At 35.6% G+C, this 20,237-nt stretch overlaps 2 protein-coding genes across 2 annotated transcripts in view; one reads left to right on the top strand and one right to left on the bottom strand.

Annotated features, from left to right (window-relative positions):
* The window catches only part of LOC115881864 (pancreatic triacylglycerol lipase-like), a 249,470-nt gene that overhangs the window by 45,803 nt on the left and 183,430 nt on the right, over positions 1–20,237 (bottom strand). The gene's annotated exons all lie outside the window — the stretch shown is intronic.
* The window catches only part of LOC115881859, a 74,841-nt gene that overhangs the window by 6,639 nt on the left and 47,965 nt on the right, over positions 1–20,237 (top strand). Inside the window, exons 5-7 of the mRNA XM_030899556.1 lie at positions 390–563; positions 648–806; positions 2,000–2,189. Coding sequence (XP_030755416.1) covers positions 390–563; positions 648–806; positions 2,000–2,189 — 523 coding nt within the window. The remainder of the gene's footprint in view (positions 1–389; positions 564–647; positions 807–1,999; positions 2,190–20,237) is intronic.

The raw sequence follows: 20,237 nt of genomic DNA, 5'->3' as shown, positions 1-20,237 counted from the left end.
GCGAATATGAAACCAAAAATAACGTAAGTGCTTAGCGACGAATTTTAAGTAACTAAAATCCAACGTAATATGACGTTGGTAATTGGTAGAATTACATTCCCTATTAGGTCAGATACCGACGTCGAGGCGACCCGAATCTGTATTCCCCATTTAGGTGCAAATAAGGGTCGTCAGGCGGTCGAACCGACGTTGGTACCCGACGTCGGGTTTATTGAACGCGATGTATACCCGACGTTAGATAACGTCCAAATGCTACTTGGATCGTTGATAGGTAAATCACTTTTTTTTCACAAATCTTTTTTTTTGTTTTCACTCTTCAGTTAATGGAGATTTATAACTTAATGAGCAAGCCAACACTTTCTTATTTTAACTTTTGTTCTTTTAATTAGATTGAAGTGCCTGAATTTAAAGATAGACCGCCATTTGCTAGCGCCATGTCTACTTTTGAGGTGCTGATGATGATTAGTCACGGCCTGCATGTATCCGACCACATCATCGACAAGTTATGCCCAGTATTCTTGATACTCTACGGTTTCTTTGTTCAACTCTTACTTTACGTCGTTGTAAGTCAAGGCGCCTATATTTATTGTATATTTTTTGTTTAAGATTTTGCCATTAGTATTTATATTTGTGTATTTTGTATGGAGGCTTACCAACTGTGGTACCAGTTTTCCAGCACAAGAAACCAACAACAAAAAGCCTACGCCAGTATAGAGGCGTATATGGCACATAAGGCACTGCCATTAGAACTAAGAAACCGGATTTTCTTGTATCTGAATTTCAAGTTTCAAAGGAAATTTTATAAGGTAAGTATACTAAATGACATTGTAAATGATACCTCTATTGAGAGTTGTTTTAATTTTCACTATAGGCTTGGTGCATTTCAGTTAATTTCAACAAATTCCGACAATAGCGCTTTACGACAAAAATCAGAAATTATCAATATATAGTTCACGCCGGCGCCGCCGCGCCGCGCCGCCGCCGCCGCCGCCATGTTGATCGCATTAAAATAATATTGAAAACGTGGTTATGTCATAATATTTAAGTATTTTAGTTTGCTAGTGCAGTTATTGAGACTATAAAACACTCAGGTATGAGGTTTGTGTGATGTAACGCTGTTTCGGGTAGTAAAAAAAGTGAAAAAGAACTAGGCGTCGTGTTGTGTTGTGACAATTTCAAATGTTAATAACATTACCGAAAAAATGGTAACGCGTAAAGGAGAGCGTAATTAAGGCAATAATATTCAATAACTCAACTTTCCCGGATATTTAACTCTCCCAAAACAACATTTTATAGGTTCATAGTTTCTCACATCGATTTGATCACTATCAAAAATAGATTCAAGCAGTTCGACGAAACAAGTGAGTAAACAAAGGGCTCGCTACATATTCAGAATATTAAATAGACCTATACTATGAGAGAATAAAATATAATTTTCAATATTAATGGTATACTTTTTTTAATCAACTAGTGATTAAATGTTTTATGAACATCTTCTAAAATTATAATTATGTACCTGTACGTAAAAAAATTCGTTATAGCCAAAATAATCCCAATTATGCCCCACTAGCAAAACCTGTGATTAAAACTATGCTCGCTATTGTAGTTGAACTCGTCTAAAAAGTTCTTTTATCTGCGGAATAATAAATTATAATACTAAAGTTATACCTTCTGAAGATATCAAAATATTTACTTTTTTATTTTTATTTTTAGAATTTTCACAAATTACACAACGAAACTTAATTATAACACTTTTAGAATAATTAAGTAATACACATTTTTCGTATACCCACTATTTAAACCCGTGTATTTGTATATGCTAGTTTTTTTACGATATTCCCCGATGGTGGCAGCGCCACTAAATACTGAATACAGCCACTAAATACTGATTAGAATTTAAACGCACAACGTCGTAAAAATATTTCCTTCTAGTAAAAAATGACAATATTGATATATTAAGTTAAGCATCTTATAGATAATTATTTTATTTGTTTTACAGGAGTCCAGCATTAGTAAAATTACGCCGTCAGTTTTGAAAAAGGAAATCCTCATTGCGTTATCAAGAAATAGCATTTTTGAAGTCGAATTATTCAAGGACATTCCTATGGACGGTTTGACAAGCTTGCGAGCTAATTTGATATATCTGATTTTTCTACCTGGAGATGTTATTATCGAGGCTGGAACAACAGGTAGGTATTTAAACAGTGGTTTTTGCTGTTTGCTTCCTGACTAACTAATATGTCCACACATATAATGACCACAGAAAGATTATAAACGGGAAGAACCAATAGTAAAAAAAGCCAGGTCACAACAATGTGGTGGGAATCCAAGAAGCAGACAGACTTGCCAAAGAGGGGGTCAGGAGAGAGGCCATGGCAGATGACCCACCACTTGTGACGATCAACACACGGAAGGTAGCTATAGAAACTACCATCAAGGCAAACCAGCAAAAAAAGAGACGTGGCAACACCGTGAGGACTGCGCTATATCGAAGACTGTGGCCAGTGGTAGATAGCAAAAAGACAAAACAACTACTAGAGCTCAAAAAGAACCTAGTACCTGTGCTAGTACGCATAATTGTAGGTGTCATCACTGGAAATTGCCCCACGCAGGTAAACCTCGTGAGATGGAAGATTTCCAACGACGACTACTGCAGAGAGTGCGGAGAGGAAGAAGAAACCATAGAGCATCTGCTGTGACACTGTCCGGCACTGGAATACCGACGCTTTAAAACTTTAGGGCAAGGTTTTTTGGAGGGACTAGAGGAAGCAGTAGAAGCCAACATCAGCGACATCGGGAACTTTCCAAAGAGCTGAAAGTGCTTTAACGCAAAGCAGGAATGAGAGGAAGGTTTGGTACAATAACACAGGAGTATCGCAATGGACCCACGGCCTCCGAGTGAGAGATCAAACAGGATCAAACCCCAGCAACCTAACCTAATAGTAAAATAAATGGGAAAAAATATAAATTTGCTAAAATCAAATTTACCAATGCTCAAGAGTTATTTATCAGTTTTTATTATTCACATAAAAACTAATTATAAAAAATGAGCGAATTTATGGGGCAGTTCAATACTAAAACCATGGTTGGCTGTAACTCTGGAATCATTAATAATCACTATATTCTTCAGCCAATTATGCATTTATTTGCTTTAAACTGTTAAAGTGAAGAAGAAATGGCGAGTCTACTCTTGCGAGTGGAAAATGAAAGTGCTGAGATGGGACTAACTCTCAACCGCCAAAAAACGAAATTAATGTTCGTGGACAGAGGGAAAACCCTACAAAGATCTTTCCAGCTTAATGGTATGGAAGTGGTTCATGATTTTGTTTATCTTGGATCAAACATAAATGACGAAGGCAATTGTAAAATAGAAATTAGACGCAGAATACAGTTAGCAAAAACTGTTACAACTGCCTTACAAGAATATGGCAGGGCAGGGTGATAACAACCCACACAAAAAAGAATTTGCTGCATACAAATGTCTTCTCAATATTTCTTCATGGAGTGGAATCCAGGACCATCAAAGCATCGGAAAGGCTCATGGTAGATAGCTTTGAAATGTGGTGTTACAGACGTATGCTGAGAATACCTTGGACAGCTAGAAGAACTAATCTATCAACAATTAATGAACTCAACATAAACACCCGACTGTCGCCAATCTGTCTGAAACGCATCCTCGAGTACTTTGGACACATTGCTCGAAGACCTGCCAACAACATGGAAAAAATTATTATAACTAGTGATGTCCAAGGAAAAAGATGTAGAGGTCGGTCCCCAACAAGATGGATCGAGCAAGTAAGACTAACAATGTAGTACAAACAAGTAAGACAAACAAAAACCCCTACACTCAGCTATCCATTGAGCTGAAGACAGATTAGCCTGGAAAGATCTTATAAAACAAAAATTATTCTCATAGAAGTCACGACCCTCAGCAGATTGGAGAGAGAGAGAAATCGTCATCATCATCAACAAGCCACTTAAGTCCACTGCTGGACGTAGGCCTCTATCGTGTGCTTCCATAACTCCATATCTTGAGCTATTTGCATCCAGTTACTGTGGATACGCCTTAATTCGTCATGCCATCTGGTTGGAGGACGGCCTCTGCTCCTGAATGCATCATGTCTTGGTCTCCATTCTATAATTTTCTTTGTCCATCGGTCATCGTTTAGCCGTGCAATGTGCCCTGTCCAATTCTATTTCAAAGTAGTTATTTTCCCTATGGCATCCATGACTTTTGTTCTGTCTCGTACTTTTTTTTTCTCGATATTCGGTACTTTTCTCTCAGATATAAATCCAATATTGATTTTCCATTGCTCTATGCATTATTCTGATTTTGCTTACTATTTCCCTGGTTAATGTTAGGATCTCCGCACCATATGGTTAGAATATATCAAATATAAAGAAGATATTTTTACATCAAGTAACAGTAACATCTTTAGGAAGTCATGTATAGATATTTCCACAATATGGCAACCATTTATCAAACGTACCAATGCCTGGCGTCATCAGCGGACAATAATCTCACGTTTGACTGCACCCAACTTCATTGACTCCCCTTCCCATTTGAAAAAAGTTGGGGATGACACCCCCGCTTAGAGGGTTGAAGATTTTGCAATCATTTTTGGGGCAAAAGTTGTCCCACAAACAAAATTGACGTGTTTTTGGATTTTCTGAAAAAAAAAATTACCCTGGCCGTTATGCCTTGCGGAACGTTTTCGATGGGCCACCCTGTATAATAAAGAACAAACCTAATGGTGCGTTTAGACTTAAGCACGCAGTGATATTTATGTTTTGATAATTTTCCCTACATAAGAATCCCACTCGAGTTATTTTACTAAAACTTTAAAATCAACACTCGAGTTATTTTACTTTACTACTAGAAGTTTCCGGATTTATTTGAATCTGAGCTGGCCCATTAAAATCATTAAGCCTTTTAAAATATTGCCCTCTTGTTTCTTAAAGCTACCAGCAACTGCTAAATTTCTTGAAATCCTTGCGAAAACGGTACGATGAAGCTGCGTCCTTTCAGGATACAATGTTCTAAAACTTGCGCATGTCATATCGGAATTTCTATTATTTTTAAGTAAACATGATACATATCTCGTGTTTCCTTGTGAACATATTGTTGACTGTTAATACATTTTAAACTATTTAGATACTATAAATTTTTGTGTCCAGATTTGACACTTAATAGAGTAAACAAAAATTAACTTGCTGTCATATAAAGTGTCAATTGGATTTCCAAGGCAGACTTGATCTTTTAAGCGAATTTTTAAAAAATCTAATTTTTTTAATGAATTTACATAACAATGAATAAAAATTCCACCACCCTATACAGTATTTTTTGCTCTATCTATAACCATCTATGAAACAATGAAATCTAAATGATATTTCCAAAGAAAACGTATTCTCTAAATCGGTATGGAAATTTGGTAAAGTATAAACGGGATTAATCATTTCAGAACAAGCAAACATTTTTATGAAAAATGCATTTTTCTCAAAATCTCAATAATATAAAAAGGGTTTCCTCTTATAAAGACAATCCGTGGACATACTGTAGATATGTTTTTATTTTCAAATCGACACATAGTCGGACGGACGGACAACAAAGTAACCCTATGAAGGTTTCGTTTCTTTCTTTTGAGGTACGCACCCTAAAAAATAATTTTATTTGAATTTACAACATAACATTTTTGACACTGAGATCCATACTCCTCATTTCTCTGTCCGCAAGTTATTGCAACCGTTCGGCGTGACATAAATATTTCATAATGCGAGCGATCGAGTAGGTACGTACCCGAAAATTTAGCGGTATTTTTTGCGTCGGAACCGTCGTTTTCGACGGAATGCCTGTCCGTCCGATTTGCAGACGAAACCGATAAATTTCGAACGGGTCGGTTATTGGCCGTTATGTGTGCGTCTCGGTGATCGAAGGGAACCAAGCCGGTTTAATGGACCGCATTCACTTTTTCAAATTCACTTTCGATGCATCATCGACAACCGTATTATTATTATCGGTACGAGAGAAAAAATTGAAAGTTTCTTTCAAAGTCAGTCTCACAGTCCTTTCAGTAGTCTTTGGCTACAATGAAATTTCATGAATACTGAATGACCTGGTTATGATGAGATAACTATTGAAGTAATAAAATTTATAGCGCCTGGTATTACAGAACCATTATACAATATAATAATTATTAGATCTTCTGAAAGAGATACATCATCATCATCATCATCATTCTGAGCATATTCAACCATTTCCAATTATGGTGTAGCCTCCCCCACATATTTAGATATTCTATTTGAAGTTGGGCCCATTGTTGTCTATTGTTGGCTATGCGGGACCAAGTTATCTCTGATAATTGCCTAATATCATAATTCCATCTCAGGTTTGGTCTTCTTCTAGGTCTCTTAATTCTGTCCGTGCTTCTTGCCAGGTGTCCTGCCCATTGCCACTTAAGGGATTTGATTTTGTGGATAACATCTATTATCTGGGTCTTTTGTCGTATCAACTCTATTATTTTACGGTCTTTCTTGGTTATTCCCAGCATATTTCGTTCCATTGAGCGTTTTCTTATAATGTCCGTTTTAGGTGTCCACGTTTCGCATGTATAGGTTAGGACTTAACCTTATACACTATAAAGCAATGGATTGTGGTCTGAACTCAATCGCAATATCTATAGATTTATAGAATACCTTAGATACTCTTTAGCATAAATTACTTATTTTTGCAGTCTAGAGGTACGCGCACACTGATCAGCGCCACACGCGCCGCACGAATCGCACTTTTTTTTCTTATCGTGCACACTGACCCGTACCGAACGCGCCGCACTCACCGCTTTAAGGTTGATTACCTTCTTATACCTTCCATATCAGCTCCCTTCCGTTTCCCTTCCGTTTACATAAAATATTATATCATGTAAATGAATAGGACAATGCACACTATCCGTTTCCCTTCCGCGTTCCATATCCCTTCCTTCCATATATTTTTTTTTGACGGACGGACTGAAGCGTATCGGAAACAGCATTGTCAAGTTCTTATATTTGTACCAGCTCGGTTAAAATTTTGCTGGTATTTATTTATTCTTTCACCTCTTAACTAAATCTATTACCTTTTTGAAAAGATACAATAAAATAAAACTTTCATAATGATATAAATGTACAATAAAGGTTGATTCTCACTATACCTTCCGTTTCCATTCCTTATCCATTCCATATCCGTTCCGTATCTTTTATTGTATTAACGCTATACGTAAGCTTCCGTTTCGTATCAGTTCCATACTTTTTATTGTACAATTGGGGTGCAAGGGGTATTGAAGCGATACATATAGCCTAGCTTACCCAAAAGTCAACCTCACCTTCACGTGGTGCACCCTGTTTACACTAACGAGGCTCTGACGTCCGAGTATAGGCGGTATAACCTATATATATATATATATATCCCTCGGACCCACCATCTTTCTGGGGAAGAGGAGTAGTGAACTGTTCCTAGCCGGCCGAGAACGTAGCATAAGGGAACTATCGTCGCGGTCCTCACTGTGCCATAGCCATCCCGTGCTACAGTTGCAGCCAAACTGTGCGGCAGCGTAACCGTCACAGTTAAATCTTTTCACGCAGCTTACACACATCAATGATGGAACATTCTGAGTGGGACAAAATCATCATCCGGTAAAATACCCCCTCAATCGGATCTCCGGGAGGGGGTGCCTACTGAGCGTATCATCGGAGAAACAAAAACATCAATGCTTTCACGTTTGCGGCGTGGAACGTCCGCACTCTACTGGACAGGACAAACCCAATCGACCAGGGAGAAGAACAGCACTGGTCTCACAGGAACTCCACCGGCTAAATATAGATGTTGCCGCTCTTAGCGAAACCCGCTTTGCGGATGAGGGTAGTCTCAACTGAGGAGCATTACACCTTCTTTTTGGAAGGGTCACCCCCGCAACACACAGGAGAATTCATGGCGTAGGCATTGCAATCAAGAACGAAATTGCAATCAAATTAACAGAAGTACCTATTGGTGTCTCCGAACGCCTTATGACCCTAAGGTATCCCATATCAGACAAAACTTACGTCAACATCATTAGTGCCTACGCTCCCCACCCTAGACGCTAAAACTGAGGATAAGGATAAATTTTACCAAACTCTACAAAATGCTCTCCAACGAATTCCGAAGAACGAACGAATTATCTTGCTAGGTGACTTTAACGCCCGTGTCGGTAAACAACAGGAAATATGGCCTGACGTATTGGGAAAACATGGTATGGGAAACGTAAATAGCAATGGTGAACGCTTATTAACAACATGCACAGAGTATAATCTTTGCATCACCAATACGTGGTTCATGTTGAAGGACAAGTTTAAAGGTACCTGGAAACATCCCAGATCAGGCCACTGGCATCAATTGGACCACGTAATCGTTCGAAGGACGCATCTAAAAGATGTTAGACTCACAAAGCCAGAATAGATGCCGAATGCGGCACTGACCACCGACTTTAATTTCAAAAATGAAAATCCAGTTAAAACCCAAACATCCACACTGTAAAAAACAAAACAACATGACCAGATTGAACGTGTACGGGGTCTAGAGAACAACAATACCGCTGACGCCTCCGGGAAGCCATCAAAGAATCACTTCCACCGATAACTTCAATCTCAATATTGAAGCTGAACAAGGCTGGACACAATTAAGGGATGCGATTCATAAACCAGCGAAGCTGTTCTGGGAAAGTCCAACAAAAAGAAACAATCAGACTGGTTTAACGAAAATCAACCTCATATACAGGCTTTGTTGGAACAAAAGCATAGAGCACATCAAGCAGTCACTGCAAATCCACACAACCCAAGGCTGGTAGACAACTTTAAAGCAGCCAACAACACGCTTCGGAGAAAACTACGCCAACTAAAGGATAACTGGTGGTCACAAAAAGCTAATCAGATTCAAGAGTACGCCACGCATCACGATTACCGTAAATTCTTCGAGGCTGTAAAAGAAGTATACGGCCCAACCAAGAAGACAAGCTGCCCAATCATGGCACAAAATGGCGAACTCCTAAAAGAGGAAGAGCAAATCAGAAACCGCTGGAAAGAGCATTACAGCCAAGAAAATAACCCCTATATAGAAGCACTAAACACAATACCTCAGTATAACAGCCTCGATGTATTAGATATCCCAATAACAGAACAGGAAATAAAGGTCTCCATAAAACAGCTTAAAAACAACAAATCAGCTGGCTGTGACGCGATTCCGGCGGAAATCTATAAGTGTGCAAGTAAAGAACTTATTGGACATCTTAAGGCTCTCTTCGATGTCATATGGGAAAGCGGAGAGGTGCCTCAGGACTTTTGCAATGCAAATATAGTGAATATATAAGAACAAAGGAAGTGCATCAGACTGCGGAAACTACTGGGGAATTTCACTCTTGGCTATCGGAGGAAAAATTCTTGCAAAAATTATGTCAAACCGCCTGCACTCACATATAGAAAAAATCCTTCCAGAATCGCAAACGGGTTTTCGCACTAACCGCGGCACTGCCGCGCCGATTCCATATTTTCCATCCGCCAACTACTGGAAAAAGTAAAAAAACAGCAATCTAAACTTTATGTTGCATTCATCGACCTAACAAAAGCCTTCGACTCTGTGAACAGAGATGCACTTTGGGCAATTATGACAAAGTTCGGAGTACCCATCAAATTTCTTACAGTGTGTAAAAGCCTCCATAACAACAACAAGTCAAGAGTGTCACATCATGGATCGCTGATTGCTGAGCGATCCCTTCTTAACAAATACAGGAGTTAGGCAGGGATGTGTCTTAGCGCCTCTCCTATTCAACATGTTCATGGCAGCGCACTCCATTATAGTGGACAGCAAACTGCAGGAGAGAGGATTGGGCATTAGATACAGATACGACGGCGCTCTGTTCAACATAAAAAGACTCAGGGCAAAAACACGTACAAAATTCATCACAGAACTTCAATACACTGATGACTGCGCTCTAGTTGCAAAAACTGTACAGCAATTACAAGAAATGTTGAACACATATACCTGGGCATACGAGGCTTTGGGTCTTAAGCTAAACATCGACAAAACTAAAATCATGAGCACTTCCCTGGAAGATCACAACAATGCTATAAAAATCGGAGACGAACTACTGGAATGTGTGGCGGCATTCAATTATCTCGGCAGTTTGATTTCGGAAAAGGCCAATATCGACTCTGAAATTCAGCACAGGATTAGCAGCGCTTCAAGAGCATTCTGGAAATTAAAAGACAGGGTTTTCTACAACCATGACCTGAGCACAAAAACGAAACTTGCAGTGTACCGAGCAATAATAATCCCCACCATGTTATTGGGAGCGAAACCTGGGTGCCGTACCGCCGACACATGAACGCATTAAACAAGTTGCAACAGAGACACCTTAGACAACTCTTAAGAATTAAATGGTTCCATCACGTCTCAAACGTATCGGTTCTTGAAAAAGCTAACTGCGAGAGTATTGAAGTCATGGTTACAAAATCCCGATTAAGATGGGCTGGTCACGTATGCAGAATGCAAGAAAACCGCATACCAAAATCACTGCTTTACGGTGAGCTTGTAGACGGTAAGAGGAGGCTAGGTGGACAACTCAAAAGGTACAAGGACATTTTCCACGAAAACTTAAAGGGGATTAATGTGCAGAATGAGTGGGAAGTAGCAGCAGACAATAGTTAGCAGCTCAGTTAACAGCGAGAACCAAAAAGTTAAGAGGCAACAAAGCAATGAGATTTTTGAATGTCCGGAGTGCGGTAGACAAATAACATCACGTATTGGGCTTTTCAGTCACAGAAAGGCTCATGAAAGAAAACGCCTTGCGTGACCATCTTCTGATGCGTGTCAAATACTCGTCAGCGAGTAATGGCAGTAGTAGTATTGTACAATTTATATCATTACGAAATTTTTATTTAAAAAATTTCTATCTTTTGAAAAAGGTAATAGATTTAATTAAGAGGTGAAAGACTAAATAAATATCAGCAAAATTTTAACAGAGCTGGTACAAATGTAAGAACTTGATAACGCTGTTTCCGATACGCTTAAGTCCGTCCGCCAAAAAAAATGTACGGAAGGAAATTATATGGAATGGAAGGGAAACGGAACGGATAGTGTGCATTGTCCGATTTATTTACATGATATATTTTATGTAAACGGAAGGGAAAGGGAAGGGTGCTGATATGGAAGGTATAGTGAGAATCATCCTTTATTCGCTTTTTGTTTCTTTTTGCTCCTACTACACCCGTATTTGCCAATCGCAATTCTCGGCAGTCGCTTCCGTAATCCTGTCTGCAGTGATAAGCGTGTTAGGAGGGGAATTCCACACATTATTACCATATTTAATTAAGGACGAACTAAAAATTTTTCAATATTTCAAAAAGTCATGAAAAATTTGCGAACTTTCTTAGCATATTAAATTTCTAATCTCCTCATCGGCTAGTTCGATTCAGCTACCCGCATATTGTGGAAGGAATTGCGTGTGACGTCAGCAGCACTAGCCGCATTGACCGAAAATTATTCCTGCCCAACAATGCTGGCCGCATTTTCGTCGATGCGATTCGTGCGACTCTGGCTAGTGTGCGGACCTTCATTGAAAGTACAGTTCGTCCGCTGGATCTGTGTCTATGAAAGGAATGCGGACAAAAAACATTTTACTTGGAAATTTGTCGAATTTTTATTGATGGGACGCGTCGTCTAATTTTTTAAGAAAAACATCGAGAGAATATCGTTTCCCCTCTCACGGATACCCCGTAGCCACAGAACGGACAGACATACTGTAACACAAACAATATTTTTCTTCGGTCGATGCGACGCGTGCAGCTCTGGTCAGTGTGCACGTACCTTTACAGTTAGCGATGAACAAATGCAAACAGTCTTGGTCTTGGACTTGCTTCAGGACTCTTCGAAGTCTTTAATTTTTTTATCAGAATTATACCAGAGACAGTTTCTACATAGAAAATATTTAAATAAATAGTATTTTTAGTAATTTAATGCAAATAAAACTTTAAAGAAAGAAATTATTTGAATATTTTTGTCTTAGGATTTTTTTTTATTTTTCTATATACTATATCGAATCAGATTATCATTCCTTAAACTGTTATGCAATAGTAAAGAAAACACACTATTTGTAATAAATTAAAACAGTGATTTTGAACAAATAAGTAATTTCTTATATCTTTTAGGATGGCTGCAACGACGTCCTCTGTCATCTTGCTGTTAAAACATAACAGCTGGTTTTTATAGATAAAAACCAGTTATTTTGTTTTAACAGCAGGATTACGGGACGTCGTTGCAGCCACCCTTAAACGTCAAAAATAAATGTAAAACCGCAAGAAGTTTGTATGCTTGGTCTTGATTTCGTTATTGCAGGAATCTTGCACTGGTCAGTCATGGTGTTATCAAGTCAAGATCTAAGACCAAGACCAAGATCGCAAGACCGAGACCTAGAACTAAACAAGAGGGGTTGTTAAAGCTTCAAGACAAATTTGCGACAAATCGAAGACATTTCTGAGACATTTTTGTCTTATTTTTGTATAAAAAAAATTTAGCATGTCTCGTTCTAGGTCGGTAAACATCAAAAGGTCTCTGTTTTATTTTCATATTTTAAAACAAACGTTAGCCACAGTGTGGACAAATCAATATTGTGTGGATATTATATTTGTGGATAACAATTAAACACTTGCTATCCGTTACATTATGCTGTGATATATGTATAAATCAACTGTTATCCTGATTTTAAGAACAAAAGAACGAAATATATTAAATCTGACATAGCGTCAAATTCAACCAGCGTTTTATTTAGAACGTTTGAAATTGTTTAAAAAATTATTTGTGGTGTTTGAAAAAATAGCATGTTCTATTTGGAGTAAAAATGATATTTTGTGCCTCGCCTGTATGTCAAACGTCCACTCCACAGCCTCCCTGCAAAAAGTATAATTTTTACTCCTAACAAAACAAAATGCTATTTTTGCTCTTATATCGCTAAAAAATTATGACGTCCGGATTTTGTCCGGATTTTTGGGACGGCTTGTCCGGGGTGGACAAGTTTTCATCTGGTAACCCTACTTTAATACCACAACAATAAAAATAATTAGTACTGAATGTGTGTATGTGAAAGTTAGTACTGAATGTACACCAGTTTTATTCACAACATTCACAGCCCAAACAACAACATAACCTATTAAAAACGGTAATGCGCACGCTTACGATGAAGTTATCGTTACGTCTTACGGCAACTATGAATGGCTTTCCTTGCGTCTTAAGTCTTACGGCTAACGATACGGCTTACGTCTTACGGCTACGGAACTCTGAATCCAGCATTAGTTTACTGCTATACCTACCTGGAAGGAAAACTTCCAATGACACCCTGGCTACCCCTAAAGTCCTACCAATAAAATAGATTGCCTTTAAATTTTTCTACTTATTTGCATATTGTGCTCCTTACCAGACAATTCTATAAAATTTTCACAGAGTGGTTTGTTTAGTGCTTCTGTACGTTTGTGTCCATACTTCATCAGTATAAACTGATATTGTAAATCGTTTAGTGATAAGACACTCATTAGCGATTAAAAATGGATTTTGTGGCTAGGACCTTGAATCAGAAAGTTAAACCGTACATAGTGCAGTTACATGATGAATACATAAAATATAAGAGAAACAATGGTAACGATACTGATGATAAACCGCTTCTGCTCTCAAAAGGTAAGCAAGATTTATTAACTGTGATTATAGATCTATAAACAATAAATATTTTTATAAGAATGTAGGTACTGGATATTGACAAGGATACTTTTTAACGATATCTCTATAGTATTTGTTTTAAATTGGAAATATTTAGTTCCTTAATTTGCATTTCTTTCTTATGCACCAATGTATTATTTAAAAATCACAGCACTTTTCCCTGATATGCCGACAATATTTTTAACTTGCGGCAATTTGAACTGTCAATTATCTTTTAAGCATATTTTTATGTACCATAAGTATAACATTATTGAAAAAAAAACGGCGTCAGCGAGTTCAACGACGGCTATGAAATGAAGATCACTGTCATTTTATATCTAAAATTATATGAGGAATGTCATCGATGTTCATTTCAAAGCCAACTGGAGACAGAGATTTAATACAGAGACTTTCATACAGCGATTTTCAAGCAACAGGTTCACTAAGAGTTTTTTTAGGATCCAAAATAGAAAATTACGTATGATCGAAAAAAAAACGGCACCCAGTTGGCTTGGAAATGACGAATCGATGGCATTTTCCATATAATTTTACATATAAAATGACAGCGATCTTCATTTCATAGCCATCGCTGACGCCGTTATTCGATCACAGGGTATCTATTTTCTTTTAAGATTATTTGCTGTCAAAAATTAAGGTAACTTTGTAAGAACAGATTTATGCCTAAATACTTAGTTTTTTTTTTTAATATTTACAAGTTCGCTTAGCTTAGTTTAATTTTTTATTAAATTTTAATGAATTTTTTATTTTACTTTTCAAGGAAAAAAAATCTTTCAATTATATAAAAGTTTGAATTATTTTATAGATAGGTTTTACCTAAACCGTCCGACACGTCTTGCTGGTTTGGAAAAGCTTGTCGCCAGTAATTCCATCTATAAATGCCCAATAAAATTCAAAATTAAACCTATTGTTAACCAGCATTAACTTTATTGGGGGAAGTTTATGCCATAAATAAACTATTAGAACACGGGATTATTAACTTACCTGGGGGTGAATATTTAAATTATTTTCATAGAAACGTTCCCTCCTTTTGACTAAGTTTATTTCTGTTTTATTACTAGGTGTCTACGAACTTAATAGTCCCTTAATAGTCCTGAAACTCCTGACAGGTTTTATAGACAGGAGTATACCGGGTGCGTCTCAAAAGTGACTCACCCCCCTATAACTTTTTTATTTTTTCAGATAAAAAATCGAGATTTGGTGTATTAATCACAGATAACAGTGGCACAAATTGCCTATAACAGATGCGAAAGAACACCGAATTACGCGTTCAGGTTTCTGTGACCTTCAGAAAGAGTTCATAGACAATCCGCATCAATGTATAGTTTGGGTTATTATTTGTTTGGGTGTCCACCCAAGGTCCACATACTTCGAGACATACGAAAAATCAAGTCCATTTAGCGTGTGTCGCAATTTTCACATCTTAAAAAATTAGTTTTTTATAGCTATAGCAACTGCAGCGACTATGAAAAAAGCTGTGTGATTTTCATAGAAAATAAGGGCACCTGTAATTAATTTGAGAATGTTATAAATCGCTAAAAGAGGTTTCAAATCTCTTGGATTTCTATTAATATTAAATAAATTTTATTAAAAATTGAACTAAAATTGTTAGTATCATAAAAACAACTCAAATTCAAAAATTGTATCAGTCAATTAAGGTGAATATTAAAGTAAATATAAATACAGCTCATTCTAAGCTCTACTTATCTTTAAGAAAAATTTAAATCATTGTTGCAATTGGGCCTTAATGCCATTTCGAATGAACAATAGTATTAATAATGTACATTATAATAATAATAAAGTTTATATCATAGTGTGTATTAAAAGTACTAACACACTTTTAAATTGATATTATATTAACAACTTTTGTTTTTTAATCCAAAAAAAAGTTACCAATTTTCTCAATCAAAATATTTGTGGTCCTGAAAAGGACCTTCGTTTTCCCATGTTCGTCAAGGTAGGTAATGGGTAAACGGTAAAAAAACAGGATAATGAAATTTAAAAAATTACAAAAATTGTTCAAAAGTGCCTCCCTCTTGCATTAAACCAAACGATCATAAAATCCCCTCCTCACATTGGATAACATATCAGGGGTGACAGTGTCAAAGGCATTAAATATTTTCTGCCTTAACTGCTCCAAGTTTTGAATTTCTTCATGGCCGTAAATTTTAGATTTTATGTACCCCCATAAAAAGAAATCATTCACCGAGAAGGCAGGTGAAATTAAACGTCAGTCTAAACAAAACTTTCATTTTTGAAAACTTGTCAAAATTTGGACACACGCTAAATGGACTTGATTTTCCTATGTCTCGAAGTCTGTGGACTTTTCTGTATAATCTCACAGTAATTTAATAGATTGCTCGTCATATTATATCAGCTCGTAGGAGATTAGGAAAAAAAAAGAAGATATTTATAGTATAAAAAATTAATTTATTTAACAAAATTTAATTAAAGATGTGACAAAATAGTTACATTTCTATTGGTTCTATCGGCCTTTTTTCGACTATATAAATCTTTATTTTTTGTAAACTTTAATGCATAAAATATTTTTAATCCAATAAATAATTTAATGATGTAAATAAGAGGAAATTTCTCACATGGGTGGTCAAATTCTTTTGCAAATTTTAGACAAATATCACATTGATGTATTTGAAGACCCTTTTTAATGATGTAGTCAAACATAATTAAAGGCATTTTGAGCTGAAAACATTTCTCAGAGGCTGTTTGATATAATGAAAACTATAAAATTTGACCACCCATGTGAGAAATTTCCTCTTATTTACATCATTAAATGATTTATTAGATTGAAAATATTTGATGTATTAAAGTTTACAAATAAAAATTTATATAGTCGAAAAAAGTCCGATAGAACCAATAGAAAGGTAACTATTTTGTCACATTTTTAATTAAATTTTGTTAAATAAATTAATTTTTTATACTATAAATATCTTTTTTCCTTATAAATAAAACACATTTGCATCCCATTTTTAAATAAGATATACAAATTACCAAAACTTAGAAATAACAGTTCAAAAGTTGAACAAAAATCCTACACGCGTTTTTAAAAAGAAACATATAACCACGCATTATGTCATTCCAGCAAGCGAATACGACACAGCATAGGTTTCCGGACTAAACGACTGGTGTATTTACACCACTCAATAGGCGTGTCGGGTTTGCCAAGCGGTTTCCGATGCAGTCGCTTTCTTTCGCATCTGTTGTAGTTAATTTGTGACAGTGGTATTAACATATGACATAGCATTTATGACATAAATTAGGATTGATTGACGTATTCAATTGTTTCTGGTCACTTGTCTTTCACCCAGTGGCGGATCTAGGGTAAAATACGTCGCCGTGCCGGTTCGCGGCCGGATGAGACTGGATATCTCGTAAGAGCCGATTTAGTTAGACACTTGCCAATTCGATAGGCTATTGCCAATGACACTGACCGAGCACCATGGATCGGATTCCGCGTTAATAAAGTAGGCCTCGTCCAGATTAGCCTTAGCAGCAAAAAGGAGACATTAACTTAAAATACTTTACTTTTCTTATCTAGTAAATTGATAACATATACCGGGTGCGTCTCAAAGTGGCACACCACTATAACTTTTTATTTTTTCAGATAAAAAAACGAGATTTGGTATGTTAGTAGATGACATAAATTAGGATTGATTGACGTATTCAATTGTTTTTGGTCACTTTCTGCTTCACCGGAAATGACTACAACTTGGCTGTGTTAAAAATACTAATTCTTAATAAAGAAGCCTTGGAAAAATAAATTTGATCGTCTAATGTTTTTAGTGTCTTGTCCTGGCCGGTTAAAAAATGCCCAAATCGTACTTTTAATCATATCTCAATTTTTTCAAATTGAACGAGGGTGGCTCATTAGCATATTTGGAAAAAGCATTTTTTTACGAATAATTTTGATACTACACACTTTTCGAGTCAAATTTTCGTTACGAACCGCAAGTTATAATTTCAAATAAACCATATGCGAAAATGTCAAAAGTTGACATTTGATATCTCATTCTATTCAGAGTGTTATTTTCTATCGAATAAAGTAAAAAAAAATATCGTGGTTTGAATCGTATCGTATTTATGTACCTATATCTCTAAGATAAGTATTATTTAAAAAAATATGTGAGGCTTTTGATACATTTAACATTTTGTAAAAATTAAAAAGAAATTTTAGATGTCAATCAAAAAATTTAGGTACCTAAATTGTAATTCATAGTTAGCCTGATATAGGCAGTTAAAATAACCATTATACTTTAAATCAAATTAAAACTTGAACCGAAAAGTTACACAGGGTAAAAAAATATTGGTCAATTGTAATCTTTCAAAGAAAGTTACTCTTTTGTTTTAAATGTAACACCTAGTATATTATTGCGATATTCAATAGAGAATTCATATCACTTCAAAATACTATTAACGTTGTCAACCCCTTGGACAAATAATTTTATAGATATTTTAATTTTTATGATTTAGTGGGAGTACATCTTGATTATGTGATAAAAATTAAGCTGGCATTATAAAGCCTGAAGATACTTCAACAGAGAAAAAAACTTGCTGATCTAATAAGGATCATGATCATCTTACTAATAGGAAAATGTTAACTTGCAAATATTTTAATAAATTATTGTATAGGTATAAATTGGTTGTTACAGCGTTAGAATAAAATAAATTAAGTTAAAATAAAATAAGAATATTTTTTTGTCGACAGATAATCTAAAATCATGTACAAAGTCAACACTAGCGCGACGTTTCTGCTGGCATTTAATAGTGTTTCAGAGTTTGGATGATTATTCGTCAAATTTGACATATACCCTGTATATGTAATGCTATTTAACTATTTAAGATTTTACATGCCCATATCAATATGACGAAAAGTATATTAACATTTAGCACATTATGATTAGGTTAATTGATATTTAAATATATACAGAGTTATTCACCTCATTCGACATGGAGTGCTGCAGCCAAATGATTAGATTTTTAGAAATTGTGAATGATGAGATCTACAGAATGTCTAAAAATTTATTAAATTATTAGTCATCAGTTAATTTATTAATCATTTGCTGATGATGCTAATAGGGTTAGAGAAACGCGCGTCCAGTGCAAAAGTAAGTGTTTTGGTGGATTAATTGTGGTGAATTAGTGTTTTATTTTGCTTAAACAAATGTTTTCAAAAAACTTGTCTCCAGTACCCCAGAAATAACAATCTAGATATCAAAATAATCCGTTTCATTCCACCAAAATATCGAAAATCATTGTTTGACTATACTAAGTAAAGGAATAACTCATATTTCAATCGATTTAATTTGTTCTAATTGTAAGTCTTCGTCAAAATCCATACACGAGAGTTCTAACTTTAACCATTTTTGAAATATTTTCAATTTGCATATCAGTATATAGGTAATTGACGATGGTCAGCAATGATGTAATATTTTACAAATTTATATTCCCTGTCTTATATTTAAAAAAATACATATCACGTGCTAAAACGATTTTTTATTATTGAGCTGGAGGAATTAGTTCCTCATGTTCTAACGCACATTTTTTCGTCTTATACCCAAATAGCTACTCTTTTTATTAATGCAAACAGTTAAACCTATTATACAGGGTGGCGCACCTCATTCGCCACGGTTGATTATACGAAAAAGAAAAGATGGAGAAACAAAATGTTTTTTTGGTATATGAGGGAAGGCATTGTGCATAATTTAAAATTATTTTGAAAAGTCTTGTTCTGACAGGGTATGTCAGAACTAAGATCCACGCCAAAGTTATATTTTTTCTTATGGAACACCCGGTATTTTATTTGATATTTGGATACTTGGACACAAAATAAAGCATTTATAATAAGGGTTAAATATATTAACAAACTCTTGTTTTTGGGATATTTAAATATGCATGCTATAATAAAAAAAAATTGTCAACACCCTGTACATTGCTTTTCAGAATTAATTCTTGTGTTGACTTTTAGGCCAGAGAAATATACTATACTGAAAAATTTGATTGCTAGTAAAGTTTATTTCTCTTTAAACTCAGCACAAGAATAATTAATTCTGAAAAGTAATGTACTGGGTGTTGATAATATATTCTATTGTAGCAAGCATATTAAAATATCTCAAAAACCAAAGATTTTAAACATATTTAACCCGTATAATAAATACCTTTTTTGGGCCAAAAATCCAAAAATTAAATAAAATATTGGGTGTTCCATAATAAAAAATATAGCTTTGGTATGGATCTTAGTTTTGAAACACCCTGTAGATTTCAAAATTATTTTGAATTATGCACATTGCCTCCCCAATATACCCATAAAATATTTTATTTCTACATATTTCCGTTTTCGTTTAATCAACCGAGGCGAATCATGTGCGCCACCATGTAGATAATCAATTAAAGAATTATTTTAATTATTAATAGAGTTATGTTTATTATAGTTATCCCTGGTTGATTTTTAGATACA

The sequence above is a fragment of the Sitophilus oryzae genome, unplaced genomic scaffold, assembly GCF_002938485.1.
Source record: "Sitophilus oryzae breed Bouriz unplaced genomic scaffold, Soryzae_2.0 scaffold_1744_pilon_pilon, whole genome shotgun sequence".
In the NCBI taxonomy this organism is placed as follows: Eukaryota; Metazoa; Arthropoda; class Insecta; order Coleoptera; family Curculionidae; genus Sitophilus; species Sitophilus oryzae.
Note: the sequence above shows the minus strand (reverse complement) of the source record. Positions and strands in the feature narration are given on the sequence as shown.